At 38.6% G+C, this 21,805-nt stretch overlaps 1 protein-coding gene across 1 annotated transcript in view; it reads left to right on the forward strand.

Annotated features, from left to right (window-relative positions):
* The first annotated feature begins 4,271 nt into the window (after positions 1-4,271).
* Positions 4,272-21,805, forward strand: part of Nbea (neurobeachin) — a 583,161-nt gene continuing 565,627 nt past the window's right edge. Inside the window, 1 exon segment of the mRNA XM_052180490.1 lies at positions 4,272-5,044. Coding sequence (XP_052036450.1) covers positions 4,775-5,044 — 270 coding nt within the window. The 5' untranslated portion in view covers positions 4,272-4,774.

The raw sequence follows: 21,805 nt of genomic DNA on the forward strand, positions 1-21,805 counted from the left end.
GACTACATGTGTTGGCCTGTGATTTTCTTACTCCTAGTAAATAAGATAGAGAAAATAGAAGCAGTTTGTTTTAGTGTAAATTTGTCAACCTAGGTTACTGGAAAAGCCAGGAAAAGCCAGAAACATTTCTCTTCAAGCTGAAAATAGGTATAGCATTCTGTTTACCTAGATGGGGTCATGAATGTATTCATGAAGATGGTATTGCACTGACAGAACTTTTGGTGGGATGGATGAGGATAGTGGGCAGAAAGACGACTGAGGAAGGTGCCCAGGTAAGAGAGCACAGTACAGTCATTAGGCAGAAAGGAATTCCGGTTGGTAAAATCTTTCTTTTTTAATCTTGGGACCTCAGAGTTATTCAAAGTGATCTGTAGATTCTTATCTACATTAGTCATTGTTTACAGAGGTAACAAAATCACATTTACCTTGTGTGTGTGTGTGTGTGTGTGTGTGTGTGTGTGTGTGTGTTAGTTTCTCAGAGCCGCTGTGACAAAGCCTAAGTTAGTGTTGGAATGAGAGTAGGAGTGGCTTTAAACAGCAAAGATTCTCTTACAGGTCTGGAGCCCAGAAGTCAAATAAAGGTGCTGCTCAGGCCCTCTCTCCTTGAAGGTACTACAGCAGAGTATTTCCTTGCTTGCTTCTGGGGGCTCTCAGCAGCCTTGTCTTCCTTGTCTTCCTTGGCACAACTCCAAGGTCTATCTGGGTATTCACAGAGTGTCCTCTGTTTCTGCCTCACTTCCTCTTCTCTGTGGTTATTTGTGTCTTTTCCTTCTTAGATGGAATCTGATCCTATTAAGTTCTACTTCATCCCAGTATACTTGTATCTGAATTTACGTCTACAGCCATCTTTTCTCTTTTTCTAAATAAGATTCAAATAGCAAGTACTGGCAATTATGACTTGGACATTTTTTTTCCACCTGCGGATGTAATAATACAATTCACAACATACATGTGTTCCCATGTGCCTGTGTTTCAAATATATGAAGAGTGTGCTTTAGAAAACATACAGTTTTGGGGTAGTAACATGGCTCAGTGGGTAAAAGTGCCTTACCAAGGGAGACTGACCTCCTGAGTTTATCCCCTAAATGCCACAGTGGATTGAGAGAAATGTTGCCCTCTGACCTTCACACCCTTGTGCGCCTGTGAGTGAAGCATGCCCACAAACACAAATGCACACACAATAAAGTTAAAAGAAAAAAGGTTATTTAATTACATTTTTTTATTAAATTAAAACCTGAAAGCACTTCACCAGTTTTTTTCCATCTACGGAAATTAAAAGCATAAATCTCTAGGTTAAGAATCTAGGAGTTGGCTAAACATTTTTAAGTAATGAGAAAAGCGGTGCATACTCCAAGATGTTGGGAGTCACAGACAAAAAGTTTCCTGTCAGAAATAGAATGAGGTGAAGCTTGAGAAAAAGCCAAAGCATGGAGGGCCTTTGGCACTCGGATGAACATTCTAATCACACCACGTTTTAAACAGATGATGTGGATGTATGTAGAATTTACAGTGATTAATAAAGTATGCATCCTAGACCACTATCTGCCCATCAAAAGCAGATTTAAGATTATTATGGGATACTGGGTTGGAAATGAGTCAGGGCAGAGGAATCCAAGTATAAACTTTCTGACAAGATGACAGCAGTGAGGATGAAAAGAACGGCATATCGGCTAGACTGTACCTCCGGGAAGGATGGGCAGGCTCCTGCTGGCTTAATGGTGCAAAGGTGTGTGTGCCTTTGGTGAATTTTCTGTGTGCATTAAGGTACCTGTAATATTCTTCAATTTTGTGAATTCCAGAATACATATTTTTATACCGTTGACTTATTTTTTATATATTGACTTCCTGGTTAGCTTTTAATGTTGAAAATACTATTTCTTTAAATAGAAAATACTAAAGCCACCTATTTCAGCTAGTAATTTGTGAATTTGTAATAGACATGCAAATGTCTGTTGGCTGGTAATGATTAGCCTGTGTCAAATGAGGTGAAAATGCTGCATTTCTGTGTTGTGTTTGTGTTCTGTGCCTAAGAGTAAAATTAGTGGTTAAAAAAATGGGGTGGAAGGGTCCAATGTTGAAGAAAACTAAAGTTTAAATTTGATGAATGCATTGTAAACAGGTTATAATTGGTCTTTCATGTTAGTGTATATAGGTCAGTCTACACACACAGTTCCTGTAGGAGAGATAAAAAGATGTATTTTACTATATCCTAGTTGCTGCTGAACTGACATCATTTCGCTGGTAGGATAGGTCTTATCATGTCTATTTAAGGAATGAGGATACTGAAGTTCACATAGCCTGAGTAGATTGCACGGATAGTTAAAGGATGATTCAGAACCAGACCCATTTTTTTTTTTAAAGTGGGCAAGGATCGGACAATCTACAGAATACCTTAATTAGCAAGCTTAAAAATATTTCCGAAATTTAATAAAGTATGCAAAGTGAGCTTTTCCTACTTTGAGAAGTGATTATTTTATTTACCTATTCTTCATCTCCAGTAAATGAAACCGAACAAGAAAAACAAAACTGAAATGAACACACCTATTGCCTCAGACACAAAACAGAAAATTAAGATCAGCCAAAGGGTGTTAAGCTATGCACTAAGAAAGGCAAAGAAAGATCATGTTGTCAGTGTTTCTCAAAGCTCTCATTCAAGATGTCTAGAATAAAGCAAGAAGTACAACTTACTGTCTATCTATTCATATGTACTTCATACATGTACACATCATATATATATATGTGCAGATTGAGATAACCTTTCAACTTGTATTTTATAATTTAAAAGAGATCTGACATTTTAAATTTGCAGCTGAAGTAGTTCTCAAAGAACTTGATGATGCTTACAGGAGACAGGCACAGATATTGTAGGTAGTTCTAAAAGGCACAGTTCTTTTTATTGTTTTTGTTTTCCAATACAGGATTTCACTGTGTAGCCCTGGATGTCCTGCAACTAACTCTGTAGCAGGGTTGTCCTGGAACTCACAGATCTGCCTGCCTTTATTTCTCAGTGCTGGGGTAAAAGGCTTGCTTCACAACCATCCAGTGTTACTGGAACTCTTAATGGCCAAACTATGAAATCTTAAGGCTCTGTAAATTCAAGAAGTTTTAATGATGTAAGCCTTTTATAATTCCATTAGTATTTCATTTAAATAGACATACCAATTTACACTTTTTCAGTTATTTTTGTGCAACTACTTTAATAAATTCATCAATTCAGTGGGAGTTTGTACTCCTCATAAACATATTGCCAAGAACTAATTGAAAACACAGGTATTAAGAAAGTTTGCCCTGTGGTACTTTAATAATGTTTACAAGAGCCTGTATCACAGGAGTTGACTTAAGGTCCAGTCAAAGAAGATGAAGAATAATAAATTATGCTTTATGGTTCATTTGTATACTGACCATTTTTGTTTGAGAAGACAATTAAATGATTTGAATACACCTTAAGATTTCTAATGCTTCTGGTGACTGGCAATATGTCTTTATTGAAAAGGGCAGACCACTTGTAATATTAAAGAAACTATATCCTTGATGTCAAGGAAGAAACCACCAGTCATACTTACGTGGTTTTAACTCAGTGCCATCAGAGATATTACTATGTGTGTGTTATAATGTTTTCAATTAAAAATTTCTCACGGACTAGGGCTGGTCGTGACGACCTTCAATGTATTTTGATAATTCAAACAAATCCTGTGAACCGCATACGCCTACGGAAAAGGGAGACATCATTCACTGGCATCATACCTGAGGATCTTTGGGGATTTCTAGCATGGGATTTGCTGCTGCTACCCAACCACCTCCTCGGGTAGTCAGGGAGGCGAGTTCAAGAACTAGCTCGGCTGAGAGGCTCCCGGTTTGACAGCCTCTATTTAAAACCGCGCCCGTATGTGCAGGTGCCAGCAGGTCCCCTGGCTGTGGAAAGAGCTGGGCGACGTTGCGTCGGTCTCCAGACCCCTGCTGCGAGGTGGGGCCGCGGGCCCAAGGAGGGCGCGGAGGGGAAAGGCGGCCCGGAGCAGGTGGCCCCCCAATCCCCGCACGTGGCCCGCACGGCGAGGCAGGAGAGGATGGAGCGCGGACGGGCGAGCCACGTCCTTCGCCTCCGGACTCCTCCCCGCGCACCTGCTCACCTGTCGGCCGGATCCCAGCGCGTGGGGGAGGGACGAGGGGTGAGGGATGCGGAGGAGGAGCGCCGGGAGAAAGAGGGGGTGCAGCGAGGACTCCGCCCCCCCAACTGCGCGCAGGCGCAGTGGCCGCTACCGCAGGCAGGGGGCGGCAACATGGCGGAGTGAGTGGCGGCGTCGGGGCTTCACAACAACAGCGGCGCCGGTGGCAGCGGCCCGAGCTTTGGCCCCCCGGCGGAGGGCGGAGGGCTGTGCGAGACGAGGCAGCATCCCCGCGGGGGCCGGGCCGGTGGCAGCCAGCCGAGGAGATCGGTGCAAAAGAGCTCCGAAGCGCTCTGCGAGGAGATCCGTGAGGCAAGCGCTGAGGCGGACCGTGAGAGCGGCGGGGAGACAGCTGCGGCAGTGTGTGAGGAGACTCGTGAGGAGAGCTCCGAAGCGACCCTTGGTTGAGGCTATCCCCGGAGGCGATCGGAGAGGCGCCCCGCACGGCTGCCGGGCCCGGCTGAGGCGCGGACCGGAGCGGGCCCGGCGCCGCGGCGCTGGTGGATGCTGGGGCTGCGAGGCGCCGGCCGGGGGGCGGGGGCCGCGGCGGGGATAACGGAACCGGCGGAGGCGGCGCGGCGGCGCTGCACAGCTCCTCAGCAGCGGGGAGGATGGCGAGCGACAAGCCGGGCCCGGGGCTCGAGCCGCAGCCCGTCGCGCTCCTGGCCGTCGGGGCCGGCGGCAGTGGAGGCGGCGGAGGCGCCATGGGGGATCCTCGGGGGGCGGCCGGCTCCGGCTCCGGCCCGGTGGTGCTGCCGGCGGGGATGATCAACCCTTCGGTGCCGATCCGCAACATCCGGATGAAATTCGCCGTTCTGATCGGACTCATACAGGTCGGCGAGGTCAGCAACAGGGACATCGTGGAGACTGTGCTCAACCTGGTAAGGGCCCCCGGCCGTCCGCGCCCTGCCTCCCCGTGTCCCTCAGCCTCCCGCCCGCCCGCGCGCAGCCACGGCCGCGCCACCTCCCTCCTGTCACCCGCGCGGTGCCCAACTCAACCGGGCACTTCCGACGAGCGGTCGGTCGGTCATTAGGGCCTGGGCCGTGAGTGGAGGGGTGAGGCGGCCCTCTGGTCCTTTGGGAGCTTTTCCTCCCAATCTCTTAATTGTCCGTGCCGCGGCTCTGCGAGGGTGACAGCCTGGCCCCTAGAGCCCCAGCCCTCCCAAGCGCCCCAGCCCCCACCCCCGTGCTCCTGAAATGTGAGAAGCGCACCGGTTCCAACTTGAGCTGCTGGGGTGCTGGGTTTTCCAGGGAGGACGAGGATGAATGATGCAGATTTTGCATCTGTCTTTAAATACATTCCGTGGTGGCAGTGATGGAGCGTGTTGTGCCTGTACTCACCCCTACCCCCATCTCTAGGCAACCTTCACCTCTTTGTAGTATCGCTCCAATTATGCTGATCTCTTACCTTTGGGGGTGTGGGGCGCAGAAGGTGTTAAAATATAAGGGGCACCGGATCATACAGGTTGGTTTCTATGGTTGCGGTGGGTGGCCTGTGGATAAAGACCAGAAGAAAGATTTCAAAGGCAGCCTAGGTTTTGGCTCCTTTCATGGTAAGAGAGTTACTGCAGAAGTGTGTATGACTTAATGTTTTGCGCTATCTACAGAGAGCCTAAGCAGTGTTGAAGATGACTTGGTTCAGCAGAAGGAGAGGAAGACTCGAAATAGAGCATAATTAAGGCTAGGTCGTGGCTTTTGCGCTTTGCAAATGCATTTCTTTTTGATTTTGTTTTTGCTTTTCTTCAGCAAAGCTTCTTCAAATGGAGTCTTCTGCATTATCTAGCCTTTGACATTCAGTAAGGTTGGGGTTTGGAAGGCAAGGTGTGAGTCAGGAGAAGTCATTTGACCCTTTGTAGTCGGTGTGAAGTTGCAGGAATATAAAGAGAAATGCTTGCTGGGGATTTTTATAACACTCACGAAGCAATTAGTTTTATTTGATGCACTGCAAAATTGAAAGAAAGCTGCAGCTATGGCAGTGGTACCCTGAGACATGGATTAGATAATGTCTGTTGTTTCTGAGCCTTTGAAATTCATGGAAAAGTTGGAGTGCTTTCTGTTGTCTTTATACTAGTGTGTCAACTCAAAGATAGGTCATCTGTCATTACTTCTCTATATGTACTGCACCTTGAAAGCAAAACACCTTGTTTTACTTCAGTGTACCCTTCAAACTTACACAAAAGTCAGTGTAAGTTTGTGAGATTGCTATCCTATAGGTGTAACCAGTTGTTTTCAAAACACTAATGGGCTTTTGGGTGGTAGTGGTGTCATGAGTGGTAGTTTTACCTTGCTTTGAAAAGGAAATATATTAGCTGCTGCTTAATTTATGTATATTTAAAAAACACACCTTTTAAGGGTTTCCGTTTTTCTGAGGCCAATAGGATTTGTTACTTTAGATGATGTGATAATAGCATTTCTTTGCTTACTTGTATGCACTACATAGCCTGGTAAGAGGCAGTAGGACTCTCACAAGCTAGAAACTGATTTGAATGTGGAACCAGTGTGGACTCTGAAGCAACAGCCATGCCTGCTGGATCAGTTTTTAACAGATGGGGTTCTTTAGATACACAGTAGACTAAAAAAAGGAAGTGAAGTATTTCTCTTGTGCTAAAAAGAAATTTAACTCTTCAGTGCAATAAAATCTGCCATGAAAGATGCAAACATTTTTCTTTTTCTTCTTAGATATTTACTCTTAGCTTATAGACTTTAGAAATAGTGTGATACCAAATCACATACGCCTTAATTCCCAAGATTGATTTTTGGAATAGAAATCGTAGGTGTAAATTCTCTTTGTATGGATTTAAGGGATACAATTTATTTTTAGATGGGAACTTTTTGGGATAAAGAGTAGATGACAAAATGTGGTGCTGACTATGTTGTAGTTCCTGAATTAGCCTTATGAAGTGTAGGTTTTGAATTGTAGGTTTAAACTTTATTGTTCAAAGATAGTCATAAGTAAAATTATGGAATTTCAAGTTGGTTCTTAAAAATATATTTGGCATTGCAATAATTATCAAAGCTTCATTTTTTATTTAAGAATAAACATAGCCAGAAATAATTTAGAGTACTTGAGAGACTTGTTAGAAGTTGGAAGCCTTTAATATTTCTAAAATGAATTTCCTGTACTTTCAGTTTTAATTTAAAATGTGAAAGAATAATGTTAGGTGGGAACAGTGAAATATCTCTTACATTGCTCTGTGACAGAAAAGAAAGGAGGGGAACTTTTGAGACTTTTGACAGTACCCTTGGTGTTAGTGACCTTTGACAAAATATTTGTTTTTCCTATTCATTCGTTCTTTGTGTATAATGAGAAAATATGAAAATACTAATATTTGGTTCTCAGATGCTGTCTCTTATTTACCTTATCTAAAAAAAATTGCCAAATTAAAGTTTAATTATGTAATAAAATATAGAACTTCATCTTAATTCTGCTTAGAATTTTTCTGCTCTTTATCAACTAGACCATTCTCCTAGTCAGATGAGTTGTAGTGAAGAATCACAGTGGAAGAGATGAGATGAAGGATGTCTGTAGGTGCTTACATTGTTTATCGTGGTATTGGAGGTGACTGAAAACACTCAAAGATTAGGCAGAGCTATCAGAAGATGATTGGGTTAGTTTGAAAATAAGGTTACAAGGAGATTATGTGGTCAAGAATCTTCCTTGTGGATCTACCAGTGATAGAAACTAGTCATCAAGAAGCTTTAGCTTCAGGATGAATATGTAAATGTGGCATCCTAAGAGTTTATGCTGAAGCGTTTCTATGGCTAGCTTTCTCTTGTAAGGCAGGCATAATTGGTCTATTGTTTCCTTTGTAAACATACTTCACATGTATTTATAGACAGTCTCCACTTCCTTCACATAAATGCTATGTACACATCATGTCTTATCTTTATTTAGAACATGGAAATTTCTTTTTAACAAACGAATTTTTAGAAAGGATAAATGGATAAGTAATATTTATTGAAATAATTACAATAGTGCTTTTAAATCTGCTTTAAGTAGTATAATTTTTAATTATAATTGTAGAATTCAATTATAGTCTTGCAGATTTGTTTCATGAATTATTGAATTCAATTTTTGTCATGAGCTTATAGATTATTTTATTTAATTACTATGAGATGTATCATTTTTGTCTTTAGTTATAAGAATAATATTTCTCTAATTTTTAAAAATATAAATGATATAATTGTTTAGTATATTAAAAGATGTAACTAGATATATGAGAGCATTTAAACTATTAAATTTTTTTTGGTATGTGGATCATGATAGTTTTGTGAGAAGGGAAAATTTTGTTATTTTCTTTTTACTAAATAGTGATCATAATTCTTCCTTGTGACTCTATTTGTTTTCAAGTTGATAATCAGAATAATTTATATTTTATTGGTATAGTTTCATAAACCAAATACACATAAATTGAATTTATTAAAAGTATTCAATTGGTACTGGAAAAAGAAGCCATGAATTTGCATGGAAGCAGGCAGGGATATATGGGATAGTTTGGAGAGAGAATAGGGGAGGGAGAAACATTGAAATTAAATTACAATCTAAAAAACAAATGACAAAAAATCATAATTATATCTTAGGTAGATTAATGGAAGTATTTAATTATAATAAAACCATATTTATATTAAAAGGATTTCTTGCATGTTAATATATTGACATAAGAGCTTATCTAAAGTAGTTTATATATTTATTATTGCTATTTAATTTTGAAAGCTAAATATATGCATAGTGTAGGTTTTGGTATCTTAAGGAGCTTAAGGATATATGTATCATATAATAACACTAAAAATAGTCATTTAATGACACCAAAGCAGCAAATATTATGTAGCTTTCTGTGATCAAGTTTTGTAATTTTAAGTAAATACTTAGTTTATACATGTTTTTTGGTACTAGTTAGGTCATTGATTAAAAATGTCACAAGGTTTTTTTCTTGACTCTTGCTAAATAGTAGATTTCATAGCCCAGGTCCATTTCGTTTCCCAGAGTAGTGGCATCACATTGATTCATATGTACCTTTTTGTTCATTTAGAATGTTGTATATCCATTGGAGCTTTTTCACATATTACACCTATATTTCATATACTCTGTGTACTGTTGGCCTACTCTTTTGTACCACATACCAATCACTCTCTGTATTACAATCATTTATTTGTATTGAATCTTATAGCTCTGAACTTCATAACAGCAGGGCATAATCTTTTACATATTTATTTTTTGTGTTTCTCACCCTTTGGCAGTTAAACGCATTTTGAATATGCAGGATACTCTTAGACGGTAGTAGTAATAAGGACCAGCTCTGAAACCTACATACTGAGTTAGTGTCCCATATAGTCTAAATGACCTTGCTGAAAAATGTAAAACAAAACAAAAAAATCCAGTGTAATCTAGAATATTTTGCTTATTTCTAAAACTACTAGTATGTTAAATATGTATATGTTAGCTGTTAGGCATTATTACATATGTAATTTTTTTTTAAATCTAAGGAATTCTTTATAGGGTCTCATAGAACTCTATATAGACCAGGCTAGCCTATAGTTCAGAGGGATCATCCTGCCTCTGCCTCCTTAAGTACTGTCATAAATAATTTTTTAATTGACATCGTAGGCATATAGTTAAGAATGTGGTAATATAGTTTCATGTTAGTTGTATTTTTCTGTTATTAAGAAAGAAAATATATAATCATTGAAGAAGAATTTGAAAAGAAGTATTAACCAGAATTTATTTTCACCTATGTCTTTTTAATGGAACCTCAGTTTTCCTCTAATGGACCATTCATTAACATTCACCCTCATTCTCAGTCATCTTGTTGAGGTAGGTAGATATTAGGAAGGAACTAATCATTGGCTAACACCTATGATTAGTTTAGGTTGAACATTTATCTAAATGGCACATAGCTGGTGCCAGGACTTATTGGACCATCCTGGTCGAGATACTGAACAGAGTCTTTTGTATATGACTGTATTTATTGCCTGCTTTCAGCTTTGACTAAATGTGAATCCAAGAGAACTAAATGTCTTCTTGTTTGATACCAGTGCCTCTGTACCTGTCATGATTGTCTCCTGTCTTAGTTAGCTTTAGTTGTCAGCTTGACACAGCCTAGAGTTATCTTGAAAGGAAAGCCTTGATAGAGGAATTACATAGATTGGATTGGTGTGTGAGCATAGCTCTGAGGGATTGTTAATTGATGGAAGAGGGCCCCATCCACAGTTGGTGATACCATTCCTTGGATAGAATGTCTTGGGCTAGTTAAGCATGGTCTTTGAAAGCAAGTCAGCAAGATTCCCTCACAGGAACCTTGCTCACGGTCAATGGATGGCGGTGGTGTATGCCTTTAATAACAGCACTCAGGAGGCAGAGACACATGAATCTCTGTGAGTTCAAGGCCAGTTTGGTCTGCAGAATAAATTACAGGACAGCCAGGACCAGACGGTGAAATCCTGTCTGGAAACACATGCATGTACACATTCAAAACCTGTCAAACAAACAAAAATTCATTCCTGGTCTTTGCTTCAAGATTTTGCTTCATTCAATTCCTGCTCTGACTTCCTTCAAGGATGAACTGTAGTCTGTAAAATGAAATAAACCTTTCCTCCTCTGAGTTGTTTTTGGAATTGGTGTTTAGCAGCAACAGAATGTAACAAGAACATTTTAATGCTCTTAAAATTCATTACCATTGTTACAAGTTTTGAATCAGTTGAAGTTGGGTCAATTGGGAATGGAAAGAATTCCTCTGCTAGCACAGAATTAGTATTTGAAATGAGACCTTGTAAGATCCAGAGGTTTCAAAATGAAGTGTAGTGTGAGGCACTGAAGGCACCGCCTTCCTTTGAAGCTTCCTTTACTGATTATAAAGTTGCTGTTTACCATGTCACCCAGCTACCTTACCAATGCAACTATTTATTGGAATTGAGGGATAGTGGAGTCTTTTTGGATACCTTGGGACACCTTACATTGTCTTATACTAGAACAACTTGCTTTGGCCTAAACTTCATGCTTGAGAGCAAAGAAGGAAAGAATATGTAGTCTTTTCAAGAAAAGAGAGATCTCTTCTGCAGTAGCTGCCACCCAAGATAGAGAAAAGCATCAAAATATCATGAACTTTGTAGGTTAAAAAGTCATTATTTGTATTTTATGCTAAATTGAAAAGAAGAAAGGCAGAAGTTTAAATGAAAAACACTCCATTTTAGTTTCATCCAAGTACCCCATGTAGTGTACTTCTTGCTTCCAGACACAGTGCACAGTGAGTCCAGTTTAAAGAACTTTAAATGAGGATGCAGTCAGCATGCGAGAGTAGCCGTGCCCCCTCAGCCGTAGAATTTGGTTATTGTGTGGCCGGGAAGATACTAAGATGAGGGTTAAAGGCAAGGCATATTTCTCTAAAACTGAAACTTAAAAGCTGAATTTCAATTAGTTTCTCAGCCAGACCTATTGTTTTGGTTACTAATTCAAGCTCTTGATTGAAGTACATAACCAAAAATTCAGTAAGGTTTTAGGGAAACTACTTCTAGAAAATTATCAGCCTGATCAAAGAGCCCATGTCCATCTGTCTGTCTGTCTTCCCTCCCCTCCCTTCCCTTGCCCCCCCCCTCCCCTCCTTTCCCCTTCCCCTACACTTCCTTCCCCTCTTCCCTCCTTTCCCCTCCCCTTCTTTCTTTGCCAGTCAGCTCTTTATTATTCATGTTTCTGTTAGAACACATCTGCACATAAAAGCAAATGTTAATGTCATAGTAGTAGCTGAAATTGTATCTGATGAAACAGTAGAAATCAGTCCATGATGACTGATGGAGCAGAGATAATTGGCCATTCATATAGAAAAGAGCAATTGAAGAAAATATCCTATCTTCAATTCTTTTAATTTAGATACAATATTCAGAAGCTGAATGGGTTATATTCTGATGATTATACATTTTTCCTTTTATTGAAAACAGGTTGTCTTTTCACTTAGTATATCTGGATTATGCCTTCTCCTCCCTCTACTCCTCCCCAGTTCCCCCTTGTCTCCCCTTCCTTCTGAATCTACTCCCTTTCTATCTCTCATTAGAAAACAGACTTCTAAGGAATAATAATAAAAAAAATAAAAGATAAAACTAGCACATTGGAATTGGACAAAACAAACAAACAGGAGATGATCTCAAGAGAAGGCACAAGAAACAATGTCCAACTCATTCCTACAGTCAGGAGTCCTACAAAACAAAAACACCACTAAACTAGACGCCATAATATATACTCAGAGAACCTGTTGTAGATTCATACAGGCCTTGTGCATGCTGCCTCAGTCTCTGAGAGTCCGTATGTGTCTTCATCATGTTGATTTGGAGGGCCTTGCTTTCTAGGTGTCCTCTGTCTCTTTGATTCTCAAACTCTTTTTCCTTTTCTTCAGGGTTCCCTGAACCTCAAGAGGAAGGAGTTAATTGAGATACTCCTTTTAGGAATGAGTGTTTCAGGATCTTTCACTTTCTGCATTATGTCTGTCTGTGGGTCTCTATTTGTTTTCGTCTGCTTCAGGAGGACGCTTCTTTGATGATGACTGATCAATGAGTATAGCAGAATATCATTAAGAGCATTTGTTCATTTGTCCTTCCCTCCCTCCCTCCTTTTTCTCCCTTCCTCCCTCCCTTCCTTCCTTCCTTCCTTTTCTTCAACATTAGTATTTGGTTTTCTCCTAGGTCTTAACTAGTTATCTAGTCTTAGGTTCTTGGTAGCCCAAGCAGTGTTGAGTATGAGTTCCATCTCGTGGAGTGGTCCTTAGTCAAATCAGATATTGGTTGGTGACTCTCACAAGGTTTGGCCCACCACTGCCCCAGCATTTCTTGCAGGTTTTGTCAATCTAAGGGTCTGGCTAGGTTGGTGTTTATGTTTCTCTTTTGGTAGCATGCAGAGTACCTTCTTGTACCAAAGACACTAGCACATAAAGTGAAAATGGTAACAATCCTATAAAACCCTATGTAGCACCTACTCCATTTTCCATGTTCAATGACTGTATAGATGTTGTCTTCAGCAATGGAGCCCTGGTGTCAGTTTGTGGAGAGCAACCTACAGTCTTGGTCACAGTGTTTTTTAAGGATTTTTGTTGGACCTCTTTGACCAATAGCTCAATTAGCTATAACCCAGACCCTATACTGGACGTTTCATTTGGTGACACAAGATGGCCATTTGTGGCTCTATCTTGCCCATAATTTGGCAATATCAGTTAAATTGCATATAATGTATATATGAAGCTTCTACTGTATTGGGTTTCTATATTATTCTTCGAATGGCCCTTAATTTTAACTGCCTCTTCCCTCTCTTGTCCTTCTCCCTCTCCCTCCCTACTTCATCCTCTCGTTCTAGCCCCCATCCATTTATAACTATCTATAGTTCTATTTCCTATTGAGATCTGTCTATTCACCTTAGTCCCTTATTCTCTACATTACACAATACATTGTGCAAATGTACTATTTTATTTTATTTATTCTTCTGTTGAGGGACACTTAGGTTGTTTCCAAGTTCTAGTGACTTGGATCAGCAATGGACATGATTGAACAAGTGTCTTTGGTGGGATGAAGTGTTCTTTTGCTATATGCACAAGAAAGGTATAGCTGAACCTTAAGGTAGATTGATTCCCATTTTCCCAAGAAACCACCACCCTGATTTCCATAGTGGCTGTATGAGTTTGCACTCCCACCAGAAATAGATAAGTGTTCTCTTTATAATAGATAAGTGTTTCCCTTGACAGTATGACAGTGTTTCCCCTGTCACTTATTTTATTGATATTAGCCATTATGACAGGTATAAGATGAAATCTCAAAGTAGTTTTGATTTACATTTCTCTGAAGGCTAAGGATATTGGACCTAGTATTTCTCAGCCATTTGAGTCTCCCTATTGAGAATTCTCTGTTTAGACCTGTACCCATTTTTAAATTGGGTTATTTGTTTTCTTGATATTTAGTTTTCGAGTTCTTTATATATTTTGGATATTAGCTCTCTCTCTTGGATGTGGAGTTGGTAAAAATCTCCCACTCTGTAGACTGCTGCTTTGTCTGAATGATGATGTCCTTTTGCAGTGCAGAAGCTTCTCAGTTTCATGAGGTCCCATTTATTAATTGTTAATCTTAGTGCCTGTGCTAATGATGTTCTCTTCAGAAAGTCTTTTCCTGTGGCAAATAGTTCAAGGCTATTCCCTACTTTCTTTTCTCAGGTCCAGTGTATCTGGCTTTATGATGAGGTCTTTGATCCATTTGGAGTTGTGTTTTGTGCAGCATGATAAATATGGATCTATTTGCACTGTTCTATATGAAACTGTACAGTTCGATGTAAGTCATTTGCTGAAGATGTTTTCTTTTTCCAGTGTATATGTCTGGCCTCTTTATAAAAATCAAGTGTCCATTGGTGTGTAGATAAATGTCTGGGTCTTCAGTATGTTCCATTGATCAGTGTGTCTGTTTCTGTACCAATACCATGCATTTTTATTACTGTAACTCTGTAGTACATCTTGCAGTTGGATGGGGTGATACCTTTTGCAGTTATTTCATCATTCGGGATTGTTTTAACTGTCCAGAGTTTTCTTTAGGCAGTTCTCAGTCTAAGCTTCTGAGGAAATGAATGGAAGCTTCCAAAATTAGTTGGCTAAAGAATTCCATTTGACAGGATGTGGAATTATGACTCTTACAATCATGGATACCCCTAGAATTAGGGACCGTTACAGTCTGTTTGGTTAAGTGACAACAACCAGATTTTTGTGTGTGTTTGTGTAGGGTGTGTGTGTGCATGTGCGTGTGCATGTGCGTGTGCGTGTGCGTGTGTGTGTGTGTGTGTGTGTGTGTGTACATGTATGTTTAAGCTGTTGTATATTAATTATATGGGGGATGTTTGGGTTTTTAATTTCTTATGTAGCTACATATTGTCAGCTTATGAAGTTATGACTAAAAAGGATGTATGTTTCGAGGGGACCAAGAGTAACGCTTATAATATTAAAATTAGACTGAGTGCAGTAACTTGACACTGTCTTTTTTAACATTTATTTTCCACTTAACGGCGAAAAGGTGGTGAGCAGCACATTGTCTGTTTCAGATAAAAAGAGTAAAAATATTGGTCTCAAAAAAAGTTCTGTCTATCTATATGTGAATAATATGACCTGAGAGTTGCAAATGTTTTCAGGCTTTGGCTGCATGGCATCTGGTCTTTTTTTGCTGTGAACAGTCTAAGATTTCCTGATACTCATTTTAGGAATCATATTTTCTCATTTTGTACTTTAGGTTTTCCTTGGACCTTATACAAAAACTGGCAAATGATTCTTCAGCAACAGATACTGTTTTCAAAATGCAGCTGTACTTTTTAAACAACTTGATAACTTATTTTTATTCAGATGCAGAAATTTTCAATGGAGCTGTTAAAATGTTAAACTGTAAATGTGGAGTTGACTGGCAATCTGCCACAGTAAAAGGTGAAATTTGCTTGACAATGGAGGTAGCACAAAGATATTTGAACCAAGAAAGAGGTGGATTGCAGTGGGCATCTTTGGGACACTTCAAGTCAGTTGGTTATAAGTTCAATAGATGTTTCACCCAATTAAACTGATCCATCTCCTGTTTTGCTTGTGCTTTTTTGAGTCCTGTTTCTAACGATTTCATGTCAAAAAAATCTTAATACTTAAAATTATAATTGAAAAGAATCCTTTAGGGCATTAAGTAGTACAGGACAAACAATAGAAGTATGAATTTGTCAAAGGTCTTGGTATGTTTCAAAAAGCACAAATAAATGTTGTTAATTGCTATCAGCATTCAATTCAACTAAACAAGGACATGAGTTAGGCAAGAACAAAATGATTATCGTTTGTTAGGAAATAAAATAAAAACAGTTGAGTCCTGTTGTTGAGCACAAAAATGTGATAATTTCTTTTAGCAATATTTATTAAGAATTTGAGATTCCTGTGTTTAAGTCTTAGTTTTTTGTTTAATTATTTTTGATATATGCTGGCCTAGAGTCTGCTATATGACCTAGACTTTCTAACTGCCTGCACCTTTTTGTGTTGGGATTACAGGTGTACTTCACCACACCCTGTTTATATGGTGCTGGAAACTGAAACAAGGGTCTTAGCTGTTCTAAGCAGACATCCTACCAATTGAATGAAATCCTTAGCCCAAGGCTTCTTTAGCTTAGGAAATTCACCCTTGGACAGGTTAGAGAGTAAGTGTAGTTCACGCTAACAGCACTCTAGGAAAAAACTTAAGTAGCCATACGATAATTATTAAACAGTTTACAGTCATGCATTTTCTGTTTCTCTTTCTATGTTATGCTTCTCTAAAGTGGCTATCTGCCTGATTAGACTATTGTGCATATAAAATGAAATTATTACATGAAAAAGCTTACAACATAGATAATTGTATTTACTACTTCTTGTTGTCCATTTTCTTAGTGTGAGAAAAGAGTAACAGCTAAAATAGATTAAAAATACCTGAGTCTGGGATGCTATCGGGAAGATCTCAGGTCCCCACCCACCCCTCATGTCCTCCTGAATCCTGTAATCATTTCAGTTGCTGGCCATGGCGTTTCTTCTCCCCTCTGCATCTCCGTCCCTCCTTTACCTCCTTTCCTCTTTCCCATCTTTTCTAATATTCTGCTTTAAGGAGGGCAGAAACATGGGAACGGAACGGCATCAAGCAGCATGCTTTTCCGCTCTGGAACCTGCTGCATCTGTTCTCTCCTCACATGGTGTATCTTACTTGGAGATACAGTAAGCATGGATGATAATCCCAGGCAGATTATACCTCCCTCTGGGAGTTAGAAGATTACTCGGGTAACAAGCCTAAGGAGCAAGTTACAACAGGATTAAATGTCATGTTATCAACACATAGTTTTAGAAAATAATTTCAGTGAATATCTCGACTGACATTTGACAGTGCAGTTGTGAAATGGAATTGCATAGTCTAATCCATAGAATACTGTTTCTTTGTAGATACTATCCTTTACAGAAAGGGATAGTTCTGAAAGCTCAGAAAGTAGGACTAGGAAAATGGGAAGGAGTTAGATAAGATTATTTAGAAGCTAAATAGATTTTTCTAGACTTAAATCCTTAGAGTCTAAAATAAAGGCTGTTTCTCATTATTAAATAAAATATGCTAGAGCTTATCCTCAAAGTACCGTTGTGTGAGATGATATTGCATGGGAATGCTTCCCATTGGTGACTCAAGACAAGCTGAAGAGAAAAAACAATGCATGCAGGATTACTGGATGGATTTACATAGAAAATTTACTTAGTAAAAAATATAGTGTAAGATATTTTTGGGCTTGAAAATTATGTGTTATACAGTATATAAGTGTCTTTATCTATCTAACTATTTATTTATTTATTTACCTTTTTTACTAGGCAAACTGGATATTTGGATAGTATTTGGAACCAGAATTAATGGTACAAATTAATACAGAGAAATATAGAGAAAAGTAAGCTTGGTGCCATTCTTGTTGCATATTAGAGGTAGTTTAAGAACTATCACATACTTGTGCTTGAATATGCATTGAACTACCATACTTACTTGAATGAAACAAATAATGTAACTTCCAATTATTATTGTTTCTCTCTCAGTTTGCTAATTTAGAAAAATCATTGATACAAAATTTTAATGCAACTATAAATGTTTAGATGTGGCTCCTTTTAACAAGGTCTTTCCTTTGTTTAGGGAAATAACTTGTGCTTAGAGTTGATGTATAAGCATTTCTACTGTAATGCTGAGCTTTCCAAATTTGGGTAGGAACTGGCATTTATAAGTTGGGCTTGGTTTCACACTGTTGTTCTTAACGGACTCTTCCAGCTCTTAGAGTAAGTGGGGATTTATTGTCACACACAGTCTGGCTGAGGTTAAGGGGAGGGGGCTGTCTAAGGTCACAGAGCTGCTTAGCTTCAGGAATGATCTTCAAAACTAGAACTTCCATTTCTAAGTTTGCTGTTGCTTAAAATATGTAATTTCTTTGATAGTGGTGATGATACTGCTGCATTTATTGAATCTTTGTATCTCAACTGAATCATCTTCACTTGAGATATAAAGGCATCAACTCTGTTTTTCCAAGTAAAACACATTTTTCTGTGTTTACAGAGAATGAGTTCTGTTACTGGGAAATAGTTTTTTCATAGTTCTAGAATTTAGCTATTTTTTAAGCAACATGAATTAAGTAAGAATAACTCCTATTTTAAGAGTTTACTGTTGCATATGACCTGTGAAATTATCACTGTTGTTCCGCTCTTGTATTCTTTTTTTTATTTTTGCCATAAAAAATTCCCGCTTGTGATTTTAGACTCAGCTATAAATTATTAGCTATTTAAGCAAAATCTTCCCCAATTTCCCCCTAAAACCTGTAACTCCTTTCTCCTTTGGCCTTCTCCTATGTTTTGTTTAGACTTCAGATTCAACATCTGCACATTCTAATTATTTGTTTACTAGTTGAACTACCTAGAGAATTAGAATCCCTCCCATGAGGATCAGAGTATTATCTTTCTCACCTTGCTATTTTGAGTACTTAATACAGAACCTGACATTTTGTGGTGTCTGATGACCCCTCCCTTTTTGCTCCTGAGTATTTTTTCATCTTTGTTGTAATGCAGTAAGTTGGCTTGTTTTGGTCATATTCTACTTGGGAATGAATATTTTCTTTGTTGTACTTGCTGATTCTTATTGGCCATTTGCTTTAGCATGTCTGTGTTGACTTTTACAAGTAGAAGGATGCTAGTGACATCTAGGTTTATATAAGCATGGTTCATGTTTAAAAACAAGTTATCTGAAAATTTAAGATAGGTAAGGAGCCATGATGTCTCCAGATGTGGTGAATAGTCTGACTGCTCTGTCACTTGAATAGATGAGGATGTTGGTCAGTATAGTGTCTTTCACAGTCTAGGAATTAACCAGTTTCTTGACTTTACCCAGTCGGGCATTCCCTTCCTTTGTCTTAATGATTATAGTTCTCTTTCATTGGGTTTATTTGTGGCTCTGGTTTATAACTTTCAAGTAGAAACAAGATTTTTTAAATCAAATTTGATCAAAATACTAAAAGTGATCATTAAATAATTTACTGACTAATCAAGCTAGTGTTCTAGTGGCAGAGTTAAGACATTCATTGGCTATATAAAAACAGTTTTGTAATCTCTGCCTTCAAATAACTCGGAACTCAGCAGAGGTAATAGAGGGACAAAAAGAAAAATTAGAACAATAAAAAGTAAAATTGCAGAAATATAAATGAAATGCTGTGGAGATTTATTTTACTTGGACAAGTCTTTATTCAGTGGGTGATTTGTCATTTTTTTCTTGAACTGTTAACTGTTCCCCAGCAATAAAGTCAAGAATAGAGCAGTTCTCCAAACAAGAAAGTTTCCACAGGGGCTCCTAATGCTAACTACAGTTGGTTTTTACTTGAAGAAATAACATTTCATCATTCTGGTGTTAGGTTTTGGATCTTGCTCATAGGAGGTGGCACTATTTCTTAGCACCCAGTTTACTGTGTTATTCAGGAGCTCTGGTTTTGCAGGCTAGCTCTGACATACAGACTCAAGCCAGTAGGAGATTTTATGTATGTTAACTAAGAGAGATTTTGTGAAAAAAAACAGTTTATACAGTTACAGAGATGAAGTCCTAAGTACATATTTGGTGAACTTGAAATTAGAATAGCTGATGATGTTCTTGTTTAAATCTAAAGACTTGATAACCAACTAAACTGACAGTGTTAGTTCTATACAAAGACCAGAGAAGAGGTGTTTGTAGGACCCCATAACCTAGCTCTAATACTTGGGAACCAACTAGTGAGAGGGCAAGCCGTTTTGGTATATTTAGGCTTTTAACTCACCCATTAGTTACCTATGTTGGGGAGAATAATTTTCTTTGCTCAATCTTTTGATTCTTATGTTAACCTCATCTGGAAGCATACTTGCAGACATAATATCTGAGTATCCCATGGTTCAGTCTAGTTGACAGATAAATTAATCCTTACAGGGGAGGTATGTTTTTCCTATCCACTCTTTCCTTCTCCTTGCATTGGTTGTTGAAAGGTATATTTAGTTATACTCTTTCAGAATAATTACATACTCTTGTACTTAACAAGCATTCAATAAATACTGGATAAATTATGTATAAAATAAAGGTACAATACAGTGGGAAAAAATGACTATAATTTTAAGTATGTCATATTCCTGAGAAGATTAAAATGAATAGATAAAATTAGCACATTTTATGCCCCCCAATTCCTTGGCAGCTGCATTCTGCTTCTGTCAAAGTGAATCTGACTATCTCATATTAAGAGGAAAAACCTAATGTTTGTTATTTTGTGTCTGCCTTATTTCCTTTATCATTATATCTCCAGTGAGTCAAACAGAGGTTGTGATCCCAACCAGTGTCTATTAGCAGTACAGATGAGATGCTGTGTCTGTATTTGTGTGTGTTGAGTCTGAGACTCAACGATATAGTCAGTGTTCTAAAAGAGACAGAAATGGACTGTCAGTAAGGAAACATTAATGTCTATGGATGCTGGTTCTTTTTTTTTTTTTTTTTGTAAATACTATGTGTGATAGATCTATGGACCATAGTCATATTTTTTTAAAATTAGTTTTCTTCACTTTTATCCCTCATATAGTTGTTTTTGATTGTATTATTTTGGAACTTCTCCATATAACCCTTGCTAGCCCTAACCTTTGTATTCATAGTATTCCTTTGTCTCTCTGTCTCACAGAACTTAAAATAGACTGACAACGTGGCCCCAAAGGGTGGGGGAGGTGAAGACTCAGTAAGAAAGCCATGATTCTCCTGAGTAGGCACAGAGGGAAGAAAGACCAGGAACCTTTCAGATTAATTATTTTTATCTTGTTGCCTAAAACACTATAAGGGTAACAGCAGTTAGTTTCTCGTAAGTTGCTACACATAGTGATTTCAGTTCTTTATTGAATATCCAACTCATCATTCTTCTGAACTAAAAGCCTTGCAGTTCACTGTGTGAGTTAGAACCTGTAGTGTACTTACATTCAACAGTCTATACTTTAAAATTAGACAAAAAAAACATTTATTAAAAAATGAAGTTTATTTTACAAGTGTCTAGAAAGCATGGTCTATATACATTTGAACTTATTTTTATATAACACAATTTTTGAAGATGGTTCATTCTTTTAAAAAGTACATTTTAAAATTTCTGTAACACACACACACACACACACACATATACATACACACACGAGCGTGGCAATGAGGACATGAAAATCTGAGGACCACTTTCAGAAACCTGTGTTTTCTTTCTTTCCCCTATTGGTCTGCAGCGAATTACATTGGTAGGCCTTATATTTGGGAATTTGGAAAGACAGATCTATCTATATGAGTCCTAGATCACAGCTATCATAGTCACCCTTTACTGTTGGAGCAGAAGAGTTTTCCTCTCAAAATAAATTAAAGGATTCTCATCAGTACGAGGTGGGTGGCAGACTGAACATTTCAAGTTTGATTGGCAGAAGTAATAAGCGATGAGATCCTTGCTGAGCCAGGTACTGATGGTAGGCGTGGTAAACACTTGCTAACTGCCAACTCATAAAATAGACGAGGTTTTGAAGAGATAGCCCTGATGGTGTATTACCTTGTGAGTACAGTTTTAGTTGAAATACCTAGGACTGGAGTTCAATTTTTGTTGTTGTTAGTACCTG

This window comes from Apodemus sylvaticus, chromosome 4, assembly GCF_947179515.1.
Source record: "Apodemus sylvaticus chromosome 4, mApoSyl1.1, whole genome shotgun sequence".
NCBI classification, from domain to species: domain Eukaryota; kingdom Metazoa; phylum Chordata; class Mammalia; order Rodentia; family Muridae; genus Apodemus; species Apodemus sylvaticus.